Source organism: Erythrolamprus reginae, chromosome 3 (genome assembly GCF_031021105.1).
Source record: "Erythrolamprus reginae isolate rEryReg1 chromosome 3, rEryReg1.hap1, whole genome shotgun sequence".
In the NCBI taxonomy this organism is placed as follows: domain Eukaryota; kingdom Metazoa; phylum Chordata; class Lepidosauria; order Squamata; family Dipsadidae; genus Erythrolamprus; species Erythrolamprus reginae.
This window is the reverse complement of record NC_091952.1, coordinates 195584918-195610746: the sequence shown is the minus strand read 5'-3', so window position 1 is coordinate 195610746 and position 25829 is coordinate 195584918. Positions and strand designations below refer to the sequence as shown.

General features: G+C 37.8%; 1 protein-coding gene across 3 annotated transcripts in view; it reads left to right on the top strand.

Annotated features, from left to right (window-relative positions):
• Positions 1-25829, top strand: part of LDLRAD4 (low density lipoprotein receptor class A domain containing 4) — a 336510-nt gene that overhangs the window by 305016 nt on the left and 5665 nt on the right. Inside the window, exons 1-2 of one of the 3 annotated variants that reach the window (XM_070747474.1) lie at positions 13409-13622; positions 18144-18298. In XM_070747474.1, the coding sequence (XP_070603575.1) occupies positions 18194-18298 (105 nt within the window). In that variant the 5' untranslated portion in view covers positions 13409-13622; positions 18144-18193. Of the gene's footprint in view, positions 1-13408; positions 14264-18143; positions 18299-25829 lie in introns of those variants that run through there. The other 2 variants (XM_070747473.1, XM_070747472.1) reach the window with 2 other exon arrangements.

Genomic DNA, 25829 nt, shown 5'->3' with positions numbered 1-25829 from the left:
TCCAGTGTTGGAGCATTCACAACTTCTGGAGGCAAATTGTTCCACTGGTTAATTGTTATAACTGTCAGGAAATTTCTCCTTAAGTTGCTTCTCTCCTTGATTAGTTTCCACCTATTGCTTATTGTCCTATTTACAGCAGCTTTGGACAATAGCTTCACTCCCTCTTCTTTGTGGCAGTCCCTGAGATATTGGAACATTTCTATCATGTCTCCCCAGTCCTTCTTTTTGTTGAACTAGACATACCCAATTCCTTCTTATGTTTTAGCCTTCAGTCCCCTAATCATCTTTGTTGCTCTTCTCTGCATTCTCTCTAGAGCAGTGGTCCCCAAACTATGGCCCGCGGGCCGCATGCGGCCCGCTGAGGCTATTTATCCGGCCCGCGGGTGAGTGACAGGAGCACATCTAATTTTCCATGAATAAAATGCGGTATTTTGTTAGGACCTAATATCAATCATCAAAAAAGTTGCAAAAGTTTTTTTTCTAATTTTGTCATCCAGTTACATTCATTTTCTTTTAATTAAATTCCCTCCTCAAAAAAGTACAACACCAATTATATTTCTAACTTATTAACCATTATGCCAAAGTGCTTCCTTCTTTCTTTATACATTTTTCTATAAGCCAAGAAAACCTTGTATAGCCAATCAGATGTTAACAAAAGAAAATTAAAAACAAAACATAAACATATATGAATTTCAGACTTCTTCCCCCCCCCCCAAATAGTATGTTCCCATTTTGTTTTTTACTTTAAAATAAGGTATGTGCAGTGTGCATAGGGATTTGTTCATAGGAGTTTTTTTATAGTCCGGCCCTCCAACAGTCCGAGGGACTGTGAACTGGCCCCCTGTGTAAAAAGTTTGGGGACCCCTGCTCTAGAGTCTCAATATCCTTTTTACATCATGGAGACCAAAACTGAATGCAGTATTCCAAGTATGGCCTTACCAAGGCCTTATAAAGTGGTATTAACACTTCAAGTGATCTTGATTCCATCCCTCTGTTTATACAGCCTAGAACTGTGTTGGCTTTTTTGGCACTGCTGACTCATATTTAAATGGTCATCTACTAGGAGTCCAAGATTCAGGGGTAGGCTACTGCCCAGATGGGGAGGGGGAGACGCAGTGGGGTAGCAAAAATGGTGCTCCACCCCAGAGCACTCAATTTGCACTGAAAGATGTTGAAATAAAATGCAGGGTGTCCTGCATAAGCCACGCCCACCGAGTGGTAGTAAAAGTTTTGACAAGATCCTTCTCACAATTACTACTATTGAGCAGGGTATTACATGTACTGTATCTGTGTGTGTTGTTTGTGTTGCATAAATGTAGAACCTTACTTCTTTTACCATTGAATTTCATTTTGTTAGATAGCGCCCAATGTTCAAGTCTATTAAGATCCGTCTGTATCTTAAGCTATCTTCTGGAATGTTGGCTATTTCTGCCAGCTTAGCATAATTTGCAAATTTGATGAGCTTCCCATCTATCCCCTCATCCAAATCATTGATCTTGAAGAGTATTGGGCCTAAAATAGAGTCATGTCCAAGTCATGTTGAAGAGTATTGGGCCTAAAATAGAGCGTTGGGGTACTCCACTGCATACTTCCCTACATGTAGATGCAGTTCCATTGAGCATTACCCATCGAGTGTGGTTAGTCAGCCAGTTTTGAATCCATCTGGTGGTATTGCTGTCTAATCCAATTCTACTTTATCTAGTAGTAGGTTATGATCTACTTTATCAAATGCCTTACTGAAGTCCAAGTAGATTATATCAACAGCATTCCTGGTCCACTAATTTTGTCACTTGGTCAAAGAATGCCATAAGATTAGTCTGGCATGTAATCATGGACACATAGACATGATTCTTGAGCAAAGCTTCTCAAGATAAGAAGTCTCTCTTCTCAGTCAGCTGTGTTTAGTCTTATAGTAATCTTCTTGTGCACACAATTACAATGGTTGGTTTACCCCAAAGATAGCTAATTAGTAACAATGCAGTAATTGGTTAATATACAGACAGATCATGTCAAATTAATGAGCGCATGATTATATTGTGCTAGTTTAACCTTTACTGTTAAATAGAACAATAGAAAGAGCTGAGTAAATAACCTTACCTTAAATAGAACAGACAGCAGAGTGTTTAGTCAAGATCGGTGCTCCTTATCGTTGACAATAATTGATAATAACCTAGAGGCATGATTTGTTTTGGACAAACTGATGTTGGCTTTTCCTTATTACTTTGTTTGCTTTTATATGTTCACTGATTCATTTCTTGGTTATCTTTTCCAGAATCTTCCCTGGTATTGAGGTCAGCCTCATAGGTCTGTAGTTTTCTGGATCTCCCCCAGTGAAGGGCTACCATTTTTTTACTACCACACTGAGGGTATGGTTTCTGCAGGATGCCCTGCATTTTCTTTTAACATCTTTCAGTGCAAATTGGGTGCTCTGGGGTGGAACTTAATTTTTGCTACCCCACTGTGTTCATACACCACCACCCCCGGTCCGGGCAGCAGCCCACCCCTGATTCTCCCCCCTTTTGAAGATGGGAACTACATCAACTCTTTTCCAGTCCTCTGGCAGTTCCCCGGTGCTACAGGAACTTTGAAAGAGGACCTTCAGGTCCTCTTCCTCCCCCCTCCTCTTGTGACCTCAACCAACAAATGTTCTGTCTTACACATTGGCAACAAAAATCAGAACACCAAACACAAGTTGGGCAGATATGATGACACTCACTCTGTCAAGGACCTAGAAGTACTCATTTCAAAAGACCTAAACTCCAGGGCTCACTGTAACAGCATTACCAAAAAGGCATTAAGAGTTGTTAACCTAATTTTGTGAAACTCATTTCCGGTAACATTGTATTACAAACCAGAGCATACAAAAACTTTGCCAGATCAATTCTCGAATACAGCTCATCTGCCTGGAATCCACACTGTATAATGGACATTAATACAATTGAGCGAGTCCAGGAGTATTTCACAAGAAGAATACCCTATAAAGAGTATCTTCTATAAAAAGTCCTAGATCTGAAAAAGATCCAAGTTACAAAGGAATTTGTTCTTCCTGAGACCATCATCTGTGAACTGACGAATATTCCACTCCTCTGCTCACAATAGAATACCTTATGCCACCAGGCTTGAAATTTTGGACCTGGACAATCTAGAACTATGCAGCCCATGGTCTGACCTAAGCTAAGTACACAAAACTGTCTCCTACAATGTCCTACCTGTTAATAACTACTAGATCTTACCTCTTCTCATGCTGTCAGAGTTGGGATGTTACCCTCCATGAAAAGTTTGGGTGGGCTTGATTTAAGTCTAAAATCACTACATTACTGGGCTGTGTAAAAAAAATGACTGTAAATAAATAATTTCAATTACTCTAAACTGGGAAAACTGTTTAATATTTGAGTAATATTTATGTATGCCATATTTAATTAATTACATTCATAATTTTAATACTTTGAAGCTTTGTCAACAGCAGTGGAACTGGCACAGAAATGTTTGTCTCTCTCAGCCAGACACTATGAAATCCAAAGCAAGATTATGAAGTATTGCGCAGGCAGACATATGGTATTCTTGCTTCTCCTTTGTGGTTGGAATCAACACTCAAGGGTGGCTCAGAGCTGTCTGCAATAACTGTGCATACTTTCTGCATCTGAGTGAGTCAGGAAGCGTCTGTTGCTGTGTGGTTTTAGCTGGCTCACAATACCATGAAATGTCTAGTTTCTAACTGTGGCAAAGTTCAGCAAAGTTTTAAAAACAGCAGGTGTTTTCCACTTTCCTACCAAGACAAGGTAGCCTCAATAGAAGGTGGTTCGAAATGAGTGACTCAGCTTGGTTTTTAAAAAAATAGTAATAAAAACCCTAAAAGCCCCTTTAAACCTGCCTTTAGAAGCAATGTTGACATAGTTAATATACTGAGTCTAGACAGAAGGATCCTTCTAAAATACTTGTTTGTTGCAATAAATGGACTTGGCAAACCGGACTTGAAAAACTGATAGCATTGCTATCTAATGCAGAGATTTTTGTATTTAAATATGCAGTTATATAGATGTAAAAGACGCATGTGCTCCTAAGACCTGTCTTAGAATAATCTGAATCATGTTTAAAGTTAAATTAGGGTTTTTTAAAAAACAGATAATGATGGAATAGAAAACATTAACATTAATTATTTTATCATGAGCAATGATAGGTGTTAGTATCAAGTGAGTACCATTTGAGGAAAATTATAAAATATGATGATCCAGTCTTACAATGTCATTATATTTCTATTTAGCACAAGTCTTCTTAGAAGCCCATACTATGTACAATTCCTTAGTACTTTACATCCTGTTTCTCTTTCACCATCTGTGCCAGATGACTTGCTAACAATTCAAGTGAATATTTTACCTATTATGAGCTACACTGTAGCACCAAAGGGAGTAATTGCAAAAGAAAAGTGAATACCCCTTTTGTAAGTAAAATGCTGCTAATGGTTTGTTTAGTGACATATATTTCAACAATATGGCTTTTAGACTTTATGTCAAGAAAGAATAAAATACTTTCATTGCAGAGATACTGGAATGGTGGCACCCCTGATAATTCTGTCTTTGTTATTCACTTTTAGCTGTGATATCTCTATGGAAAGATAATAAATGAGTGCTGTCTCAGATTTTTAATGCAGATTGCTAATGCATCTTTTCTGTTACTGCTTGAATGGAAAGAAAAGAATAAGGATGAAGTCTTTTGGTAATTAGTGGAAGACAATCTTAAGCACTGTCACTACTTCTTAAATAGGAATAGACTTTTCATGCTTGATATTCAGTAATGAGGAACTGTGCTGTACGTGAGACAAATAAGTACAAAAATGCTTACATAAAATATATTGCCAACATCTTGAAATGCTTCTTTATGAACTCTAGTTTTTACTTAAATGGTAAAGTCTAAACATTGCTGCTGGGTTTGTACGAATTAATATTTTCCTCTAAATTAAAGGACAGCACAGAGAAAATTGTGTCAGATTGAGTGATATTATTTAGAGACCTTCAAAGTTCCTGCACAGGCAACCACATGATCCACATACAGATATCATCAGGACAATTCTGAAAGATAGAAGCATCATTTTGATAAGTCTCAGCAGCCCTTAAGAATTCCAATGAAGTTTTGCAGAACTAATAACAACTGCAGAGTTTTATAAAGATTGCCACCCTGGGAGAGTGTGAGTTATAATTCTCATTTAAGCATTAAAATCTGGATAGGTGACTTTGGCCAGTTACTTTCTCTCTGTCCAGGGTCACCTCTCAGGGCTGCTGTTTTGGAAAAAACAGGACCATTGTTAAATTGTACAAAATGAAGGCAGAATATAAATATATTTTCATCTGTGACACATATACAGTGGTACCTCTACGTAAGAATGCCTCTACTTATGAAATTTTCTAGATAAGAACCAGGTGTTCAAGATTTTTTTGCCTCTTCTCAAGAACCATTTTCCACTTACAAACCCGAACTTCTGAAACTGTAATCAGAAAAGGCAGGAAGAAGCCTCCGTGGGGCCTCTCTAGGAATCTCCTGGGAGGAAACAGGGCCAGAAAAGGTGGGGAGAAGCCTCCATGGGGCTTCTCTAGGAATCTCCTGGGAGGAAACAGGGCCTCCACCCTCTCTGTGGTTTCCCCAATCGCACACATTATTTGTTTTTACATTGATTCCTATGGGAAAAATTGCTTCTTCTTACAAACTTTTCCACTTAAGAACATGGTCACAGAACAAATTAAGTTCGTAAGTAGAGGTACAACTGCAATAAAGTTTGTGAGTTGGCATTTCCACCCCCTTCTTTTTCTTTGCATTATAGAATAGTTCAGAGTATCCCCTCACTTATATTTTAACGTGCTATAGTTCATACATAGGCTTAATATTACAGAAGAACTGGCTGTAGATCAAAGAGCTATTATAAGGCACACCTGGCTGTTCAGTTCCTCTGTCTTAAGGCATGCTCCTCCACAAGTTGACACACATCCATACTCCAGATGAACCCACATCACAGAAATGTTAAAAAAAGGAGTGCTGTGTAGCTGTGTACTAAAGGCACCTGCTCAATTAACAGTTTTATTTCCAGTCTTTTTTTGTTGACTGGCTTGGCATGTGTGGTTTTTCCTGTTACTTCATGAGGAAGTCTGGTGTAGCCAAAGATATTAGCTCATCTCACCAAGCAGCCATAATGCAAAGATATCTGATTTCTTTAGAAGTAGAAAATCGTTTCGGCCATTCTGGTTAAGGGTTATAAAGAAATCGAAAGGATGACTGAATTAAGCAGGAATTGAATTGAATGAAAGTAACTGTAAACTAATGTTTAACATTACAGTTGCCTATACAGATATTTTTGTATTCTTGCCCAATCTGGCATTTAGGGATTGTCTCACATGAAAAAAAACCCTGAATCAATTATCCCAAGCCAGGCTACACATTCCTTCCCCCCCCCTCTATTATGCTGTATTAATCTGCAGTGAGAAATGCCTTACTCATATTTTAATCTGTTTATTACATTTCTGTCACACCCTTCCTCCAAGGGAATCAAAACCATAAGGAGAGGTGATCCCTGGTGTGAGTGAGAAACAATTGTTGTACAGATCAACATGTTTCAGGCCTTAGGTCCTATATAAAGGGTGGCAAAATTAACTTTGCAAAAGGCCTTTGTTTAAAATAAAGAGGTATAAATGCATTACTTTTTATTCCAGAAATGGAGCATAAAACAAACAAAGTTTAAAACCTAATACATTTTCTATTATACACTAGACGTATCCATGGAATTGTCTTCATCTCATTACATCAGTCCTTCAGCTAAAAAATTCTGACTGGAAGGGTCCAGAGAAAGAGCCCCTTCTGCCCTTGTTTCCATCCTGAAGAACATTAACCCCCTGGAGGCGAGGCAGGCCCTCCACTCTCCTGGTCTTCTGGAAAGATAGAAACATGAAGCCATGAGTTAGCACCTTCTTCCTACTTTTAAAATCAACTTTCACTCTGATTGTTAATTCATCCCTGCCTTTTAAATTTTATATACTGTTTTTATGATTTGATATTTTATCCGCCCAGGATCTCTTTGTCAGGGAGAGGAGCAGTTTTAAAATTTGATCAATAAATAAAATAAATAGGGACTGCCACAAAGAGGAGGGAATGAAGAACTGTGGGTAGAACAAGAAGCAATGGGTAGAAAGTGATCAAGGAGAGAAGCAACTTAGAATTTCCTGACAGTTAGAACAATTAATCAGTGGAACAACTTACCTCCAGAAGAATATGAATGCTCCATCCCTGGAAGTTTTAAAAAAGATGTTGGATAACCATTTGTCTGAAGTGACATAAGCTTTCCTGCCTGGGCAGGGGGATGGACTAGAACAGTGATTTTCAACCTTTTTTGAGCCACGGCACATTTTTTACATTTCCAAAACATGGGGCACATTGAGGGGGGGGGCGGCTAAAAAAATATTGGACAAAAAATTCTCTCTCTTCCTCCCTTTTGCTCTATTTCTCTCTCCCTCTTTCTCTCCCTTCCTCTTTTTTTCTCTCTCCATCCCTTTCTTTCTCTCTTCCTTCTTTCCTCTTTTTTTGCTCTCTTTCTCTCTCCCTCCCTACCTCCCTCTATGTCTTTCTCTCTCCCACCTTCCCTCCCTCTCTTTCTCTCTCTCTCTTGCTTTCTTTCTTTCTCTCTCTTGCTCTCTCTCTTGTTCTCTTCCTCTTTCTTTCTTTCTCTCTCTTTCTTTCTCTCTTGTTTTCTTTTTTTCTTTCTCTCTCTCATTTTCTTTCTCTGAGCTTCGCGGCACACCTGACCATGTCTTGCGGCACACTAGTGTGCCACGGCACACTGGTTGAAAAACACTGGACTAGAAGACCTTCAAGGTCCCTTCCAACTCTGTTATTCTATCCTATCCTATCCTAAATAAAATACAAGTTTTGTTTTTAAAGAAATAAGGTAATATTCTACAGGAAACATTTGCAAACCATGATTCTCTAAAGATGCCAACTTTAATCTTATTTGTCACTTACCAATGACTTTCTAATCTTGATGGGAAAAGTCTGCTTGTTTGGAGGGTGAAATATGTCTTTCTTACAAAATATTCTAGATCAAACTTGCTTATCAGAAATTTCACTTTCTTTGAATAGCACAATATTACAGATTCCTTGTCTCATATTGCTTACATAAATCTAAACTGGGTTTCAGTTGTTTTAACTTCAATCCAATACTTTGGATTTTTTTATTTTTTTATTTATACTCTTTTCTCATCTGTGAAGGGAGGAAAATAAATCAAAAGGTAGAAAAGGGGGTCTTGTTTATTTATTCTCTGTTAGAATGAAATCCTGATTTTAGTCATAAATTGAAGGTTAAAAAGTTGATACTTCTTCAAATCAACCTTGAAAATATAGGCCAGCTTGACTCTAATACAGTAGTTGCATCCATGCAGTTTTTCTTGGTTGTATTATGGAAATGCTGTTTGTTACCATCTTCTTCTGCTATCTTGTTGTTTTTAGCTTCCCATCCAACCCTTAGCTCTAGAATTTCCTATCCAAGTATTAACCAATCTTTGCATGTTTTTGAAATCAACCAAGTCCACTATCCCATGGAAGGCGTAAAAGACAGATTGCTAAATTAATCACAAAAGACAAAAAGACACTCTGATCCATGGCATTAGGTTACTGGCACCCCTTCATTTCATTTCTTGGGAATTAAGCTTTAAGATCCATTTTATGTTTTAAAAATAGACCTCTTTCATTCCTTCCTTAGCTTGTTTCACAATCTAGATTACAATTTAAGATCTGATATTGATTTTTCTAGGAAATATTCTAATACAGTATATGATATTGTGCAATTTTTGATCTATTCTTTCACTGATACTGTTTCTCCATGAAGAATGTAGGTTTGTATGTATGCAATGATGTAGCATATAAGGCCACACATTTGTTGTTGACATTGATACAGTTTCCTTTTTTCTGTTAAATTGGTAGTGTTTAATTTATGAGGGTATAGAGCAGGACTGTCAAACTCAAGGGCCAGGGGCCAGATCCGACCAGCGGTGGGCTGCTAGCCGGAACGCTAAATACTGCCTTTGGTACAGAATTTAGCATCGGTAATCTTTGAGATTACACACTAACACTTCTCAGATGGATTGATTCTCCATCATTCTTTGACTGTTTGTGACTGTTTGGTTGTTGAAAGGCCTTAGGCTGTCTTATGGTGGAAGGACATAGGCTGACAACATGTGTTGTACAGATTTTCTTTTTTTCAAAGTAATTCCAATCCACATATACTGTATATCAACAGTATTGCGAAGCTTGAAAATAGATACAGAGTGTATGTTTATTATTTTCGTTTGCAAAGCTAGAACTTTCGGTATACATTTACAAATTAAATTTTACTAATTCTGACAGATAGTGCGTAGAACTTCTTTTTCATTTCTATACTTGTATATTTAACAATTTATTCTGATTCATTATTTTCTATCTTATAGAATAGAATAGAATAGAATTTTTATTGGCCAAGTGTGATTGGACACACAAGGAATTTGTCTTGGTGCATATGCTCTCAACGTACATAAAATAAAATAAAATATAAATTGTTCTAAAAGTAAAGTCCATTCGTGGATAAAATAGGATTTCAAAATTTGATCTTTCATGTTCATGTGGATACATCTCGATCTTAATCTTAAAATAGCTTTTGAAAGGGTGGGGTTCATTCTTTCTGCAAAGCATAATGGTCTCAGCCAGATGAGACATTTCATGGAAGTATATAGCCTGTGGGTGGATCCATGTGGATGGTGTGGATCAAGCACAGCTGTGTTTATCTATGAAATGAGATTTTAAGTCAAGATTGGAAAGATTATTTTTTTAAAATTATGTTAGTTTTTAAAGTAGTTATTAATAATATCATTTTTAAAAGAAGCTTTAATGCTGAGTTAATATAGATGCCTAAACCTGACTTTCATTTTAAATTCTTCCTCCAAACATATTTCTTCTGGCTTCTGTTTCTAATCTTCAAGCTGGTGCCATCTGTTTACTTGATCACACCTAATCACATTAATACTAAAATATTATTTGAAATGATAAAAAGAGGAAGAGTCACATTTCTTTCTGTTTCCTCATCATCTTTTTATCGAGCTCTGGAACCAACACTAATGTGTTTGCAAAACTCGGGACCTCTCGAGACATTCCTTGGCAACTGATTAGTCCTCTTACTATACCCCATTAAAACATTATAAAATTTGAAAAGTAAAAAAATATTTTTACAACCTCAACTGACTTTCATTTTTTCTGCCCATAAGATCATAAAGAGAAAAGACAAGATAAGACATTAGTAGATTGAGTTTAGTTTCCCTACAACTGCCCAAACTTTTTTTAAAGTGGTATCTACAGAATTTAAAGGCCAGTAGATGAAAATTAATGCCCAGAATGATCAAGTGGAAATAGGGGAAATTTGTATATAGTAGGATATGTGCATGTGTGTGACAGAGCAAGAGAGACAGACAAACAGACAGTTGTTCTTTCAGGGCTCACCTTGCCTGCGATGCATGGATCACTATGGGACAAGTGCCAGTGTAGCTGGACTCACATGTCATGTGATCTTCATCTCCTGGACTCTTTCCTGCCATAGGATAATCCTTTGGTAGATCCTAATGACACCACTTACGTCTAGTCTATAGGAGCTTGACCCCTTATAATGTATGTTAGTTCTGATGTTTAAAAGGTAATGTAACAAGGAAAAATGAAATGATTTCAATAATGCTACTGCCAGTACTTGCGAAGTCTGTGATTCGAAAATTCTTTCTATTCAACTGTCTCCACCTTCCCCAACTTGATAAGAGATAAATCTTACAAAGCTAAATAAATAAATAATAGTATGTTTTTAAAAAGATGGATATGGTGTTGTTGTGGTAGTATGTTATAAATCCACTTTTCCTCTCTTGTAAGACAGTGTGTTGTTTTAATCCCACATGTGCTTATTTGAAACTATTCTTTTTGACATTGTAGGAGAAAAGCTAGTAGTCTATCGGTGTCAAACCCTATAATATATTTTCCCGAACTCTAAAAAACAGGGAGTATTATATAGCTGTGCTGCTTTTTTTCCTTAAGAACCTGTCAAAAATTGTGTTAGATTATACTAAGAAAAATGACAGTTGTGTGTCTTAAATAGGTTTTTGAATCCAAATTTTATTTATTTATTTTTCACTAGCATGTATAAGGTAATAGATACAAGTATAATCAGGATTAAGAGTACAGGAAATGAATATGAATAAATGGGGCACATTGGTGTGCTTGTGCATGCCCCATTTTAGGAATGGGGTGAGGTCAACAGTAGACAGTCTAAGGTTAAAGTTATAGGGGTTTCGGGCAGTGGTAGGATTCAAATAATTTTATTACTGACTCCATAGGCATGATTTGATGGACATGGTGTGGCATGCTGGGCGTGGCTTGGAGGGGAAGGATACTGCAGAATCCCCATTTCTTCCAGATCAGCTGGGACTCTGGAGGCAGAGAATAGAAGGGGATGGGACCAGTCAGAGGTGATGTTTACCATTGGAACTGCTCAAAAGTGGTCTCCATAACTGGTCAGAACCTGCTGAAACCCATCTATGGTTTGGGGATGAAACCACAGCCAGGTAGTTCATTCCAGGCATTGACCACTCTGTCGCTGAAGTTGTATTTTCTGCAATCAAATTTGGGGCAGTTTACTTTAAATTTGTATCTATTGTGTGCTTGTTATATGCACTGTTAAACGGAGTTTACATTAGGCTGTTCAGAGATCCACTTTTAATGATTTGGGCTGTCATTACTTGTGAGTCCATGATCCAGAGAGGACTATATATATAATTACATACAGAAGTCATGAATATTCCAAACTGGAGATTGGAATAGATAGATCACAGATTTATACATTTTATTCAGTCAGAACCTGCTGAAAACCCCTCTAGTTTGGGGGATGAAACCAGAGTCAGGTAGTGCATTCCAAGCATTGACCACTCTGTGGCTGAGGCTGCAGATTCATACATTTTATTCACAATTCCACCGAAAACACACTTTATTATTATTTATAATAACAACAGAATTGGAAGGGACTTTGGATGCCTTCTACTCCAACCCCCTCCTTAGGCAGGAAACCCTTCACCACTTCAGACAGATGGTTATCCAACATCTGCTTAAAAACTTCCAGTGTTGGAGCATTCACAACTTTTGGATGCAAGCTGTTCCACTGTTTGTTTCTCTTTAGTTCTAAGTTGCTTCTCTCCTTGTTTAGTTTCCATCCATTGCTTCTTGTCCTACCCTCAGGTACTTTGGAGAATAGGTTAACTCCTTCTTCTTTGTGGCAATTGCTGAGACCACTGCTATCACGTCTCCCCCTGGTCCTTCTTTTCATTAGATTTAGATTTAATTGGATTTGTATGCCACCCCTCTCTGAGGACTCGGGGCATCTCACAGCATATACAGAAAACAGAACTAAACAATCCAATTAATAAAACATTAAAACAATCCTTACATTCTGATTTTAAAAAGACTATCATTTACAATTCATTCGATAATCATACAAAAATTCATTGGTCGGGGGGGGAAGATCTAAAACCCCCAGACCTGGCGGCAAAGATGAGTTTTTAAATTCTTTTGGAAGGCAAGGAGGGTGGGGGCAGTGCGAATCTCGGGTGTGTGTGTGTGAGCTGATTCCAGAGGGCCAGGCCCCCCACAGAGAAGGCTCTTCCCTTGGGTTCCGCCAGCTGGCATTGTTTGGTCCACGGGAACCAAAAATAGCCATGTCCAGTTCCTGCAACCATTCTTCATATGTTTTAGCGTCCAGTCCCCTAATCATCTTTGTTGCTCTTCTCTGCACTTTTTCTAGTCTCAACATCCTTTTTGCATCGTGGAGACCAAAGGCCTTACAAAGTGGCACTAACACTTCACGTGATCTTGATTCTATCCCTCTTATATTTATATATTTATATAAATGTGTCTTATACACTTTTTATTTATTCATTTATTTTATTCGATTACTTTTTTTTAATGCCACCCTTCTCCTCAGACTCAGGGCGGCTTACAACGTGTTAACAATAGCACTTTTTAATAGAGCCAGCATATTGCCCCCCACAATCCGGGTCCTCATTTTACCCACCTCGGAAGGATGGAGGGCTGAGTCAACCTTGAGCCGGGGATGAGATTTGAACCGCTGACCTGCAGATCTATTGTCAGCTTTCAGTGGCCTGCAGTACTTATAACACATACAGAACCCTTTTTTTGAGGCAAAAAGATTGCCTCAAAGCTTGGCGGGCAGCCAACTAAGCTTTTCAAGCTCCCAAAGCGCTTCGTACAGAAACCGGGCGGGCGGTGGGGACTGAGGGCTTCTTCGCCTCAGCGACGAACGGCAGCCGCCGGGTGGGAGCTGACTTGGCTTCTCCAAGCCGCTCGCCGCCCAGCCGCCGGCGGAGGACACGTGCGAGCATTTCCCAATAGCCAGAGAGCGGGGAGGGAGCCCCGCCGAGGCTCTTCCTAGAGCGGCGCCTGCGATTTCCCTCGAGCTGCCCGGGGGGAGGGGGTGTCTCGGAGTGACGCACGTCGCGTTGGAGCAGAAGAAAGGCGGAAGGTCAAAGAGAAAGCTCGCCGGGTCTCCGCTGGGCTTGCGAGGCGGGAAGTTGGTAAGAGCGGCGTCTCCCTTCGCCTCGCTTTCTTCCCTCACTCCCAACTTTCCCCCCTCCCCTCCCTTCTTCAGCCTTAAAAAAAAACAACCCCGAACGGGGCTCTTAAACTCGGGGGAGCGCGCGCTGTTTTCATTTCCCGGCGAGCTGTCGTTGAGAGGCGACGTCGCCTCGGGCGGTCCGCGCTGCCTCTTTTTTCACCGGTGGGGACTTTGGCCCCGCGGTCGCTTGGCTTTAAGGGCGGCCGAGAGGCGTTCTCGAGGGCTCCGCCTCCTGTCCGGGAAGCATGAAAGCCCCCCCGAGGAACATTTCTTCCTCTCCGCCTTACTTCTCTGCCAGCCCTGGTTCCCCATTCGGGGCCCTGGTTCTCCTCCGGGCTCGCCACTATCGGAAACCCTGAGTAGCGGCCGAGTAGCTTTTATTACTAAAGCTACTGACTGTCGGGCGAGGAAGGCGAGAAGGCGCCGCTGCCGCCCTAGGAGGACGAGCGAAAGGGAATCCGGCCGAGCGTTTGCTTGAAGTCCGAAGCGATGCCCCTCTGGTCGCATTCGAGCGGAGGAAGGGCCCCAGGATGCCCGCCGAGGAGCTTAACGCCACCGCTTTGAAAGATGCTCGGTTGAAAGACCTGCTTTTGCACAGAGGTATTCCGGCAACCCCGCTCCCCCCCCCCCCCCGCTTTGAAATTTCTGCTGAAAGTCTGTTTTTAATTCTCCGGGTAACCTCGGTGCTACCTTTCGTCTCGGTAAATAGAAACATAGAAGATTGACGGCAGAAAAAGATCTCATGGTCCGTCTAGTCTGCCTTTATACTATTTCCTGTATTTTATCTTAGGATGGATATAGGTTTCTCCCAGGCATGTTTATATTCAGTTACTGTGGATTTACCAACCACGTCTGCTGGAAGTTTGTTCCAAGCATCTACTCTTTCAGTAAAATAATATTTTCTCACGTTGCTTCTGATCTTCCCCCAAACTAATCTCAGATTGTGCCCCCTTGTCCTTGTGTTTCCTTTCCTATTAAAAACACTTCCCTCCTGAACCTTATTTAACTCTTCAACATATTTAAATGTTTCGATCATGTTCCCCCCTTTCCCTTCTGTCCTCCAGACTGTACAGATTATGTTCTTTGTCTTTCCTGATAAGTTTTATGCTTAAGACCTTCCACCATTGTTGTAGCCCATCTTTGGACCCGTTCAATTTTATCAATATCAATTATTTCTCTCTGTAGTTCTGGGCATATAGCAATAGACTTAGGTGTCGCTTCATAGTGCTTTTACAGCCCTCTCTAAGCGGTTTACAGAATGAGCATATTGCCCCAAACAATCTGGGTCCTCATTTTTAATCCACTTCGGAAGGATGGAAAGGTGAGTCAACCTTGAGCTGGTGGTGAGATTTGAACTGCTGAACCTACAGCTAGCAGTTCTGTATGGGCAACGACAGGGTATCTCCCATCTGGGCCCCTAATTCAGAAATGGGCAATGCAGCCTCTCTTGTGCTCTGGACTTACTTTAACTGGGCATTAAAAGCCAGACAGTATGACCGTTGGTAAGGAACCCAGGGGAGAGGTTTCCCAGACTGTCTGGAAGGAAGGATGAATCGTTTGTAGTCATCCCTGTTTACAATAACGGCGGCTGAATAATAAATAAATAAATAAAATTAATAATAATAACAATAACAACTGCTTCCTCTTTAATGCATGCCTATAGGCGACAATGCCTGTGTATATCAGGGATTTATATTTATTAAGCGGTGCAAAAAATGTATGAAAGTAGCATCAAAATGGGAATTATCTTGATTTGTATCTTTGGTCTTTCACTTATTTATCTTTTTGATTTTCAGCTTCACTTTTTTCCCCTGTTTTCCCAAAGGCACCAGATATTTTAGGATAGGATAGTAGTAGTTTGTATATTTATAACATAAGTAAAAAGTAACGATAAAAAAGGACTGAAGGACAGTGATGGTAAGCACAGTGCACGCCCCTTACAGCCCTCTTAGAAAGTGGGAGAGGTTGACTGTAGACAGTCTAAGTTTTTAGCAAATCTTTGCAAATATGTAAGTCTTTTCTAACATTTTTGCCCTAATGAATAAGTTGATGCCTTCTAATGTTTCCTTAACTGAATGGATCATCTTGAGTTTGATAAGTAAAAAGGAGAGAAAGGACCAAAGAATCTCTTATATTTTATAAAATAGAATTAGCAAAAATCAATTATTTTGTAAACCAAATTTCCTGGCTAGAGATTCTCCCCCCCCCCCCCATTCTTGCACTTGCAATTAAATAGTTTTTTGTGTATTGTGGTAATGTTCAAACAAAAAAAGGAAATGTGTTCTTGTAAAAAGAGGAAATGCCTTTTTTTCTTTGTAAAAAATATTCAGACCTCTTGATTTGGTTTACAAAGCAACACTTTTGGCAGATGCAGAAGTAATGGTATTCCATCTATCACTGTATTTCTAGGAAAGCTAAATTTACTACATTAAAATCACTCATGTCTGTTTCACAATAAGGCAATTGGCTCAACTGTTGAGTTATGGGCCTTTAAATTAGTTAATATTTGGAAATCCTTTAGTTCAGAGATAGTTGCTTTTAAAATTCAAGCTTGTCTTCTAGCAGAGGGAGGGTTTACAGGACACAGAATTAAAGAGAACATTTTGTACTTTCCTATCACTAATTAAAAGTATAAGGGCCAGAAGAAAAATAAAATGTATTGTTGCATATAAAGTTCTTGAGCAAAGTAATAGACATCTGTAATTGGCTGGATTAAAATTGTATCTAGCTAAAACAGATTGTAAAGCAGAAAATGATAAATGATTAGTATATTTTTCTTCAAGCTGTATATAAAGCTGCTTTAAGCGTGTAAATTACAATATAAAGGAAAATATGATCTCCTGCACTGTGTTGTCTATTGAAGAAATGTGATTTAGAACATGTGCCCTTATTGAAAATGTTGATAGGAATTGGAATGTTTTGCATTTAAATTAGACATTCCTCTTGAGAAACTGAATATATTTATGAATTACAAATTTATTGCAAGAGATTAAAAGATTGAACATGTTAGCAAAGTTGTGCATTTTGCCTTTGATTTACCATTTTCGTTACAGAGTATTTTCACAATGGTCAAAGGCATGCTTTGGTTGAAAAATGGCTAAATTGTAGTCTATATGTGGGGAAACTAAGGCTTGAATTTTGAAGGGTTCTTACACATATGAACAAGTACATTATTAGTTATTGATGTGCATTTCTCTGTTAATTTTAACAGCTAAAGGTGTGATTTTCCAAGATTAATTATGCAGTTGGTTTGTCCCAAGTGCCATAATTTTAATTGATGCTGTAATTGAATCCAAGGCAGGTAAAGCAATTACGGTATGTTTTCCAAAAGGAAAACATATATAATGCCCAAGGGCATTTTTTAAAATCTTAAAGTATAGTATAGAATGTTTTTTAAGGGGCATTTTGTTACCTTGAAAAATCACAGTGAATTTCTAGGTTAATCTCTCATCACCATGGTTTCATTGAAATAACAAAACAAAACAAATCAAGCAAAGGCAATCCCTGATCATTTTAGTTGTTATTGCATTTAATAAAGAACATTGCACATTAAGGATTTGTTTATCTTAAACCAAATCCTTCTATTTATTATTTCCATTATAAAATGATAGCAAGAATAGCTGGTTGCATTTATAAGTATAATAGCAAAAATAATAGTAGAATGTTAGAATAGTTTGTTCTGTTCTTTTTAAAATTACTAATATGTAACACTTAGCATATTTCTATACTGTATAGCCAAAGGAGAATACTTAGAACTATTTGTGGAAACATTTGTGTGAAGATTGCGTACCTTTGCTTTAAAGTATGTTTTTAAAAGGTACAACTGAACAAAACAGCCTTAGAATATATCAGTTTTGTCCACTTTTGCTATCTCCTTACATAGCATGATGTATATGACCTGTTGCAATAATAAATAGTATTGTAATATCTGTTTGTTTCTGCCTTGAAGGGTTTGCTTTCACACAGTCCTATTATTGGCTTATTTTGAGTATACTTACTATATATATTCTACATGCAATAAGAATTGTAGATGCACTGTTTACAACAATTATCCCATTACAGTTAAGCTTTTTTGGCTTTTATTATATGCTTGATCTAGGTATGTTTCATTAGTTACCCTGCAAACTAAACTTGATGAAATAATTTCTAAAAGAATGCATGACTACATTGAATTGTAAGATGTGTACTAGTACAGATCAAAATTCAAAGCATGGTGGAAACTGACTTTTGAAGAGGGGCAAATCTCAATAAGGAAGACATACACAATTCATCTCTGCTATTTCAGTGCTATTTAGTATTTAACTATCCATAAACAATTATTTTTCTTCTGCATCTTGGGAATATTTTTTACTACTGCACAGAATTTTTCTTTTTCTTTGACACATTGTGCAATTTATATATATCAGAAAATTCATTGCGGTTTTGTTAAATGCTCTTTCTGGTTTCTGGCTTTAAATTATTATTTTTCTTTTTCTTACAGCGGAACTAGAGTTTATTCAGATTATCATCATCATAGTGGTGATAACTGTTATGATAGTAGTGATCATCTGTTTGCTGAATCATTATAAGGGGTCAACAAGGTCCTTCATCAGTCGTCAGAGCCAAAGCAGGAGGCAAGAGGACTCTTTACAACCAGTGAGTTTAAATCTTTACATATCACTTTCCTTAGGTACAAGTAGCAATGCCTTTGTAGCAGTCTTCTTAATCCTCATTTAGCACACACCATATATATTAGGACTTCAGCTCCTGCTTGGATTTATATCCTCAGTATAGCTTGGGGACATCTGGTGGCAAGAGCTTATTTTCTTGCTTATTGCCATTTCAGGACTAAGCGGAGGAAATAATACAGTGTTCCCTCGATTTTCGCGGGGGATGCGTTCTGAGACTGCCCGCGAAAGTCGAATTTCCGCGAAGTAGAGATGCGGAAGTAAATACACTATTTTTGGCTATGAACAGTATCACAAGCCTTCCCTTAACACTTTAAACCCCTAAATTGCAGTTTCCCATTCCCTTAGCAACCATTTAGATTATTACTTACCAGGTTTATTTATTAAACTTTATTAAAAAAATATTTATTAAAGGCAGACGAAAGTTTGGCGATGAGATATGACGTCATTGGGCGGGAAAAACTGTGGTATAGGGAAAAAATCCACGAAGTATTTTTTAATTAATATTTTTGAAAAACCTTGGTATAGACTTTTCGCGAAGTTTGAACCCGCGAAAATCAAGGGAACACTGTAGCAACAATCTCTGATGGATCTCCATATTATTTAATAAATTTGGTTTTCACTTTATGCTAATTGATATAGCAAACTACTGTGTGTTGTTATTTGGGAGGTAGGTTGCTTTCCTAAAACTGATGACTAGACTGAAACATGGATGGTATTTATTTATTAGTAATGCTTTGAAGGTAAAGATGAAATCAGCAATCTGATGACTTCATGGATATATTGATCCTATTTCCTTGATATCTATATGGAAATGGTTTTGTCAATGCCTTACATGTACTTTTTATCTTTACAGTTTAGCTTATAGCCCTGGTCTGTACTAACCAGACTAGACTCTATTTAATTTTCCATGATTATCAAAGATCAGCTAATATTTTGCTGTTTTTGAAATCAATCAATTTGTATAGATTTTTTAAAAGGCTTTGTTTGCAATCTCAGCTTAGACCCAAAAGACTTGGGACAGGCATTCTGTGAGGTTCCTATAGGTGAACTAATTGGAGAGAAAAGCAAGTTTTATGCATAATTGAGGCTTTGTTTTTTAATCTCAATCCCAAATGAGAATTTGATTTTGAATAAAGGCTATGTGATGGACAAAGAAAGATGTCAATTGTTGCTAAAAACAGAAATAGAAATGATACCATATATGAAATAGAAGAAACTGTGCTTTTTTGTTTTACCAACCTCTCTTTGTTTTTTTTAAACAAAGCAGACTCTTTTTAAAAACAAAGCAGAAGTAGATAAAACAAAAAGGCAAACATACATTGTTTTGACTACTCTTTCAATTAATTAAGGAACTCTTGCAAAGGTTAAAGAAAGGATAGTTTATTCCCCTCTGGAAAACATCTTGACGCAGGAAAAATAGGTTTGAACAGACATAATTGTTTCCTTAAAAAACAAACATTTAAAAATTAAGGACAATCTGCTTTCATTTTAATGATTGTGTGTGGTTTCATGTGCTGTGTGTGTATTTATTTTAGGCCACTGCAGCAATCTAGTTTCATAGAGGAAAATAATAATTGGGACACAGATGGCTCCTAGTGCCTGACAGCTAGAACTTAAAAGAACCTGCATCTTTTCCTGGACTTGCATAGAAGAAAATGACATGTTTAGTTTAGGGTGGTCACCATGTGTGCATCCATGCACACTTCCAAAAATCTGTTTCTTTTCTAATCCAAATTTCTTCATAGGCCTTTTATCGATTAAGTTAGGTACTTCCCAGAGCCCATCTTCAAGTTAAATAGGCAGTTAAGAAATAAAATGTAAGTAAGTAGGTAAGTAAGCAAGTAAGTAAATAAATAAATAAATAAATAAATAAATAAAGGCAGTGCAGATTATATTATATTATTACATTTTTAAAATTTGCAAATTAATAATGCTTATGGCTACTGCAAACTTTAGCTATGGAAAAACTTATATGCAAAACTTTTTTTTATTTGTAATGGATTCATATTTGAATGTTCCCTTAGATTCAGCCAGGGTATGACATTAATTTTTTTTAAAGAAAATCTGTCTTACATCACTGCAGGTTTATGAATCCTACCCCATAAATTCATAATTTGTTACAAAAGCACTAGCCATACTCTGAAAAGCTTATAGCAGACCACCTTTAATAACTTTATGAAGAAGCTGCCCTATGTGGTTGCAAACTATTAGTCCATTTAGATTCATTGTCTGTTTTGTATAGTAGACTTTCTGAGTTGTCGTGGTATTAGATCAGATTTTTTCAACTTGAGCAACTTTAAGAAGTTTGGACTTCAACTCCCAGAATTTCCCAGGCAATATGCTCACTACAGAAATTCTGGGTTTTGAGATGAGGTTGACACTATTTAAATTTAACAAGGTTGAGAAATACTGCATTAGATGAAGGGATAAAGAGAAGGGGTAGTTCTGCAATAGGATGGTGAAGCAGCTATTTTAAGTAGAAAGGTAAAAGATAGGAACAGACATTTCCTCATAGCAGTTGCTGAGAATTGGACAGATTTCAGCTGACAGAGGAAACTGGGAGGGCAGGATGTGAAACTGCTCTTTCATCGGTCCTTTCATTTTCTTAAAATCACTTTTAGTCATTTGTGCATTGAATCAGTGTATGACTAAAGACATGAGTGTTCTGGCCTCATCTTTCCTCCTGACACTATACTCACTAGTTTGAACTACTGCTGGGTGTTTGTTTATATGAATGTCTGCCTGGCAGAAGCCTTCATATATAAGTTATTAGCCTGGAAGTTTGGGAATGGCACATTGTTGATCTTGCCCAGGTATAAGAATCAACCACCAACTCTACATTTGAAAAATCGATTGCTAGATAATATAATAGACTAAAAGGAAAGTAGTAATAAATAAGTAGAAATAATGTGTATTCCCTTTGTTACAACTATAGCCATTATAGCATTATAACAGACCCAATTTGATGTAGCAGTGAAGGTATCGGGCTAGAAACCGGGAGACCGAGAGCTCTAGTCCCACATTATACGCAGAGCCAGCTGGTTACTTTGGACCAATCACTTTTGGCCCCAACAAGGAGGCAATGGCAAACCACTTCTGAAAACCTTACAATTACAAAATTGCAAGAACTTGTTCAGGCAGTCTCCAAGAAATAAATATGATTGAACAAAAAAGTTGGGGGGACAACTATATATAGCTTCATTGTTTAAGAAAGCAGACAACATAACATTCTAATCTTGGGGAAATATTTTCCCAGTCTTTTTCAGATTTTTTTTTCAGGCTTTCCACAAACTTCGCTTTCATTTCTAATTTCTTTGTGTTTGAAATCTTTGTGATTCTATATTTTTTTCCTGAATGTGTAAAATACAACTTTTCTAAAACCATGTGATTAGAATACCTTGTTCATTTTAATACATTCTGAACGTACACTTCAAAGAATTATTTTTATAGAAATAAAATAGGTCTCTTCTCTGCCCCAAGGGAGAGTTAGACAGTATCTAGGACAAAAGGCTTTGGTGTGCAACAGTAATATTCAGTATTTAAGAACTCTTGCTGCCACCTAGAGATAACATTAAAAATTATACTCTAAACCATTTATTGGTGAATGCAACAAAACTTTATACATTACAGTATACACTGTAAGCCCCACACACAGTGAGAGAGACATGCACACACAAAACAACACAACGTCACTTTTAAGACTGATGAAAAAATGTTTACAAATATTAATGCTGGGCAAGGGTATGTGCTTCATTGCTGCAGGAAATCTTTATGATAGGATGTATAGAAATTTCCATTGATGAGCTATGCCATTTTTGTTTGTAATTCAAAAGCTTTAACCTATAAATACTCATATCTGAAACTGGCATTCATCTCTATTTTAGTCCAATGTACAGATCATATGTGTGTTTAAAAGATGAATTGTTGAATGAATATTTATAATTTTGCATAGTGTAGACTTGTTCAGTGTGCCAGAAGTACAGCCTGCTTTATTTCTGAGAAATGGCTACATACGGAAATTTTAGTTCTGAAGAGGAGTTATTATGTAAGGGTAAACTTGAAGAATAATAGAGCGTGAAGAAAATCTCCATTAAAAGGAAATAATGAAGGAGAGAACTCTTATTTAATCACAGATTATTTGTTTGGCCATGGAATGACAAATTGCACCCAGCAGCTGCATTCTGGCATGTTCTATGTACCAACACTTAATTATAAGGGACAATTAATTGGTGGAAGCCTGTCCTCACCTATTTTTTTTTCTTTCTGTATTCTATGAAATTGTTTATTTGAACGTTTCAGTTGTCACTGTGTTTCACTATTAAAATTAATGGTTTTTAGCAAATGTGTTTGTTTTAGTGAACATCTTAAATCAATTTCCAAATGTCATATTAATGATTTTGGTAGCCAAGTCATGCTTTTCCTTTTTGTTCATAAATAACTTACTTCATATAGTGGTTTAGGCAGAAGTAGTAATATTTTACCATTCATAATCCAATGCAGGCAGTATTAATGGTTTTTATTTGTAGAGTGTAGCAACACTAAATTTAGTTAAATTTAAAAATCCATTGGCTCCAAATTTCCATTTTTTTTAATATTATCCATGTTCATTCTTTACTAAAACTTACACTGATACACTTAATGAACTTTGCCACCTGCTGCTTTGACTGACATGACAGCAGCTTCCTGCTGTTTTCAGGAGGGTTTGTATTTTGTATGCACATTGGGTTTCACATGAGGCAGAGCACAGAGTCTTAACTAATAAGGGAAACAAGGCACGTTTATTTCTACAGGCAATAACTGATGTTAGGCGGAAAGCAGACATTGCTAGAACAACATTTTCCAGCGTTTATCTAGAACAAACATATAATGTGCACTTTGAATTTGTAACAGGGCTATGTAATGCTTTGCCTGCAAAGGGAAAAATAGAATGTTGGCTTATGCATAAGGGTACACCTAGCATCAACAAGAACATGACTTTTCCCAAGTTTAGACTACTCAGTGGAGAATGGACTGATGATGTTACCTAGTTTGGATAATGAAATATCTGTAAGAAAACAACCAAGTTCAGAAAGCACCAAGGGACCTCTCACTTCAATCCTGAGCTACAAATAATCTCTATATCATCTTGAATCCACTTTCACATTATTTATTTATAATATTTATGTGCCCACCTCGTATCCAAAGACCTTGGACATTCATGGCATTTCTAGTATTATAATCCCTTTATAATAATTGACCACAATTTTATTCCCACTGATAATAATTAAAAGTTGGATTCAGATCCTAGATAAAGAGAGTACATTGACAAAGTGCTGCATATATGGAAGCAAACCTATTTGTACATATTTTTCAAGAATGTAATTTTGTCAATTGTGTCACTGTTGGAATGTTTGACTGTTTGTAGCAAGTTTATGGATTCAGGAAATGGGGTCTTAACTCAAAGTTTCTTTAACCAAATAAACATTAAGTGAAGAGGCTGAGTGAAGATATTCAGTAGAATGAACTTGCTTCAGTGCTTTTTTGGTGGTGGATACAAAGGTTAAAGATCCTTTATTTAAAGTAAAGTTGTGTCATCTTTTAAATGTGTAAATAGCTTAAGACGTTTGACTATTTCCTGACTGCATGATAGAAACATAGACATGATAGAAACAGAAACATGAAACATTTAAGTAAGAGATGAGAGTATAAAATTTTATGAGATCTTTATAATAACTTTTTATTTGTATAGATTGAGTTTTCATAGTAACTGGATCAGAAATGTTGTATGATGATCAGCACGTTGCTTGTTATTCTTGTTATTGCTGACGCCACCCACCTCACTTTGTTTCTGCTTTCTTTAGGCTTTTTAAGGTGCTTAACTTAAAAAAGCAAAATTCTAGAAACATGTTCACACTCTTAAAAAGATATAAGGGCCAACTCCACTTACATTTAATAGTGTAACAAACATGACCTACCAATACATTTTTAATGCCATCCCCATATCACATGCATCTGTTCTCATCTCATGAGTGAGACAGATTAACAATACAAGTTTTAAAGTTATATATTTTGCTTTATTCTGCCTAAATCAAGGGCAGCCACAAAATGCAAAAAGAATCTGTTAGGCTTAGTTCATTGACAGTCAGATGGCAGTACTGAGAATGGTTATCGATGCAGGATAGGAATCAGCAGTGTGGACTCCTAATTATAGATTGATAAACTTTGAGTAGAGAGCACTTCAATTCAGTGGTGTTAGAAAAAAAAAACCAGTTTTGAAAGTGTGTATGTGTGAAGGATACATTGCAAGAGTAGTGTAATTTAAGTATATGATGCTAAAATTGTATTCAAAGTAGATCAGTGGAAAACACTGAATATTAGTATAGTACCTTGTCTCTAGGGGTGACATTGAAATTTTTCCCATTCTAGTTCTGTAGGCGTGGCTTGATGGGTCATACGACTGTGTGGGCGTGGCCAGTGTGGCATCACTTGGCGCCACGCCACCAAGCCATGCTCACAGAACCAACAGAAAAGTTCAGCCAAGTCTTCTAGCATTCAACCTGGCTGCTTTTTGCCTTGTCATGTTCGTTCTGTGTCTATGAGCCCGAAAAGGAGTGGGTGGGAGGGTGGGATGGGGCCAGTCAGCGATGTGATTTACTAGTTAAATTATGTTATATTTTCTATTTTGTTATTTTACATGGGGAATGGAATACACAGTGCTTAGAATTAGATGCAACTGAAATATGTTATGAGCTTGAATAAGAAATAAAAATGGAGTACAGTGGTACCTCAAGATACGAACCCCTCGTCTTACGAACAACTCATGATACGAACCCGGGGTTCAGAAAAATTTTGCCTCTTCTTACGAACTTTTTTCGAGTTACAAACCGGCGTTCGGAGACTGCTGGGAAGCCGCGCGGCTGTTTTAAAAGGTGACAGCCGGGCGGTGGGGCTTCCCAGAAGCCTCCCGAACGCCGGTTCGTAACTCGAACAAAGTTCGTAAGAAGAGGCAAAATTTTTCTGAACCCCGGGTTCGGTTCGGGAGGTTGCTGGGAAGCCCCCCAGCCAGGCTGTCACCTTTTAAAACAGCCGCGCTGCTTCCCAGCTGTCTCCCGAAGCCGAACGCGGAAGTTCGGCTTTAGCGTTTGGCTTCAGGAGACAGCTGGGAAGTGGCGCGGCTGTTTTAAAAGGTCGCAGCCGGCCTGGGGGGCTTGCCAGCACCCCCCCGAACCCCGAACCCGGGTTCGGGGGGGGTGCTGGGAAGCCCCCCAGGCCGGCTGTCTCCTTTTAAAACAGCCGCGCGGCTTCCCAGCAGTCACCGAAAGCCGGTTTTTTGCGGGGGGTTTTTTGGTTGCACAGATTAATTGACTTTACATTGTTTCCTATGGGAAACAATGTTTCGTCTTACGAACCTTTCGTCTTACGAACCTCCTCCTTGCACCAATTAAGTTCGTATCATGAGGTATTACTGTATATAGATTTAGCATCATAGGCCTTAGATCAAAACACACTCACCACAA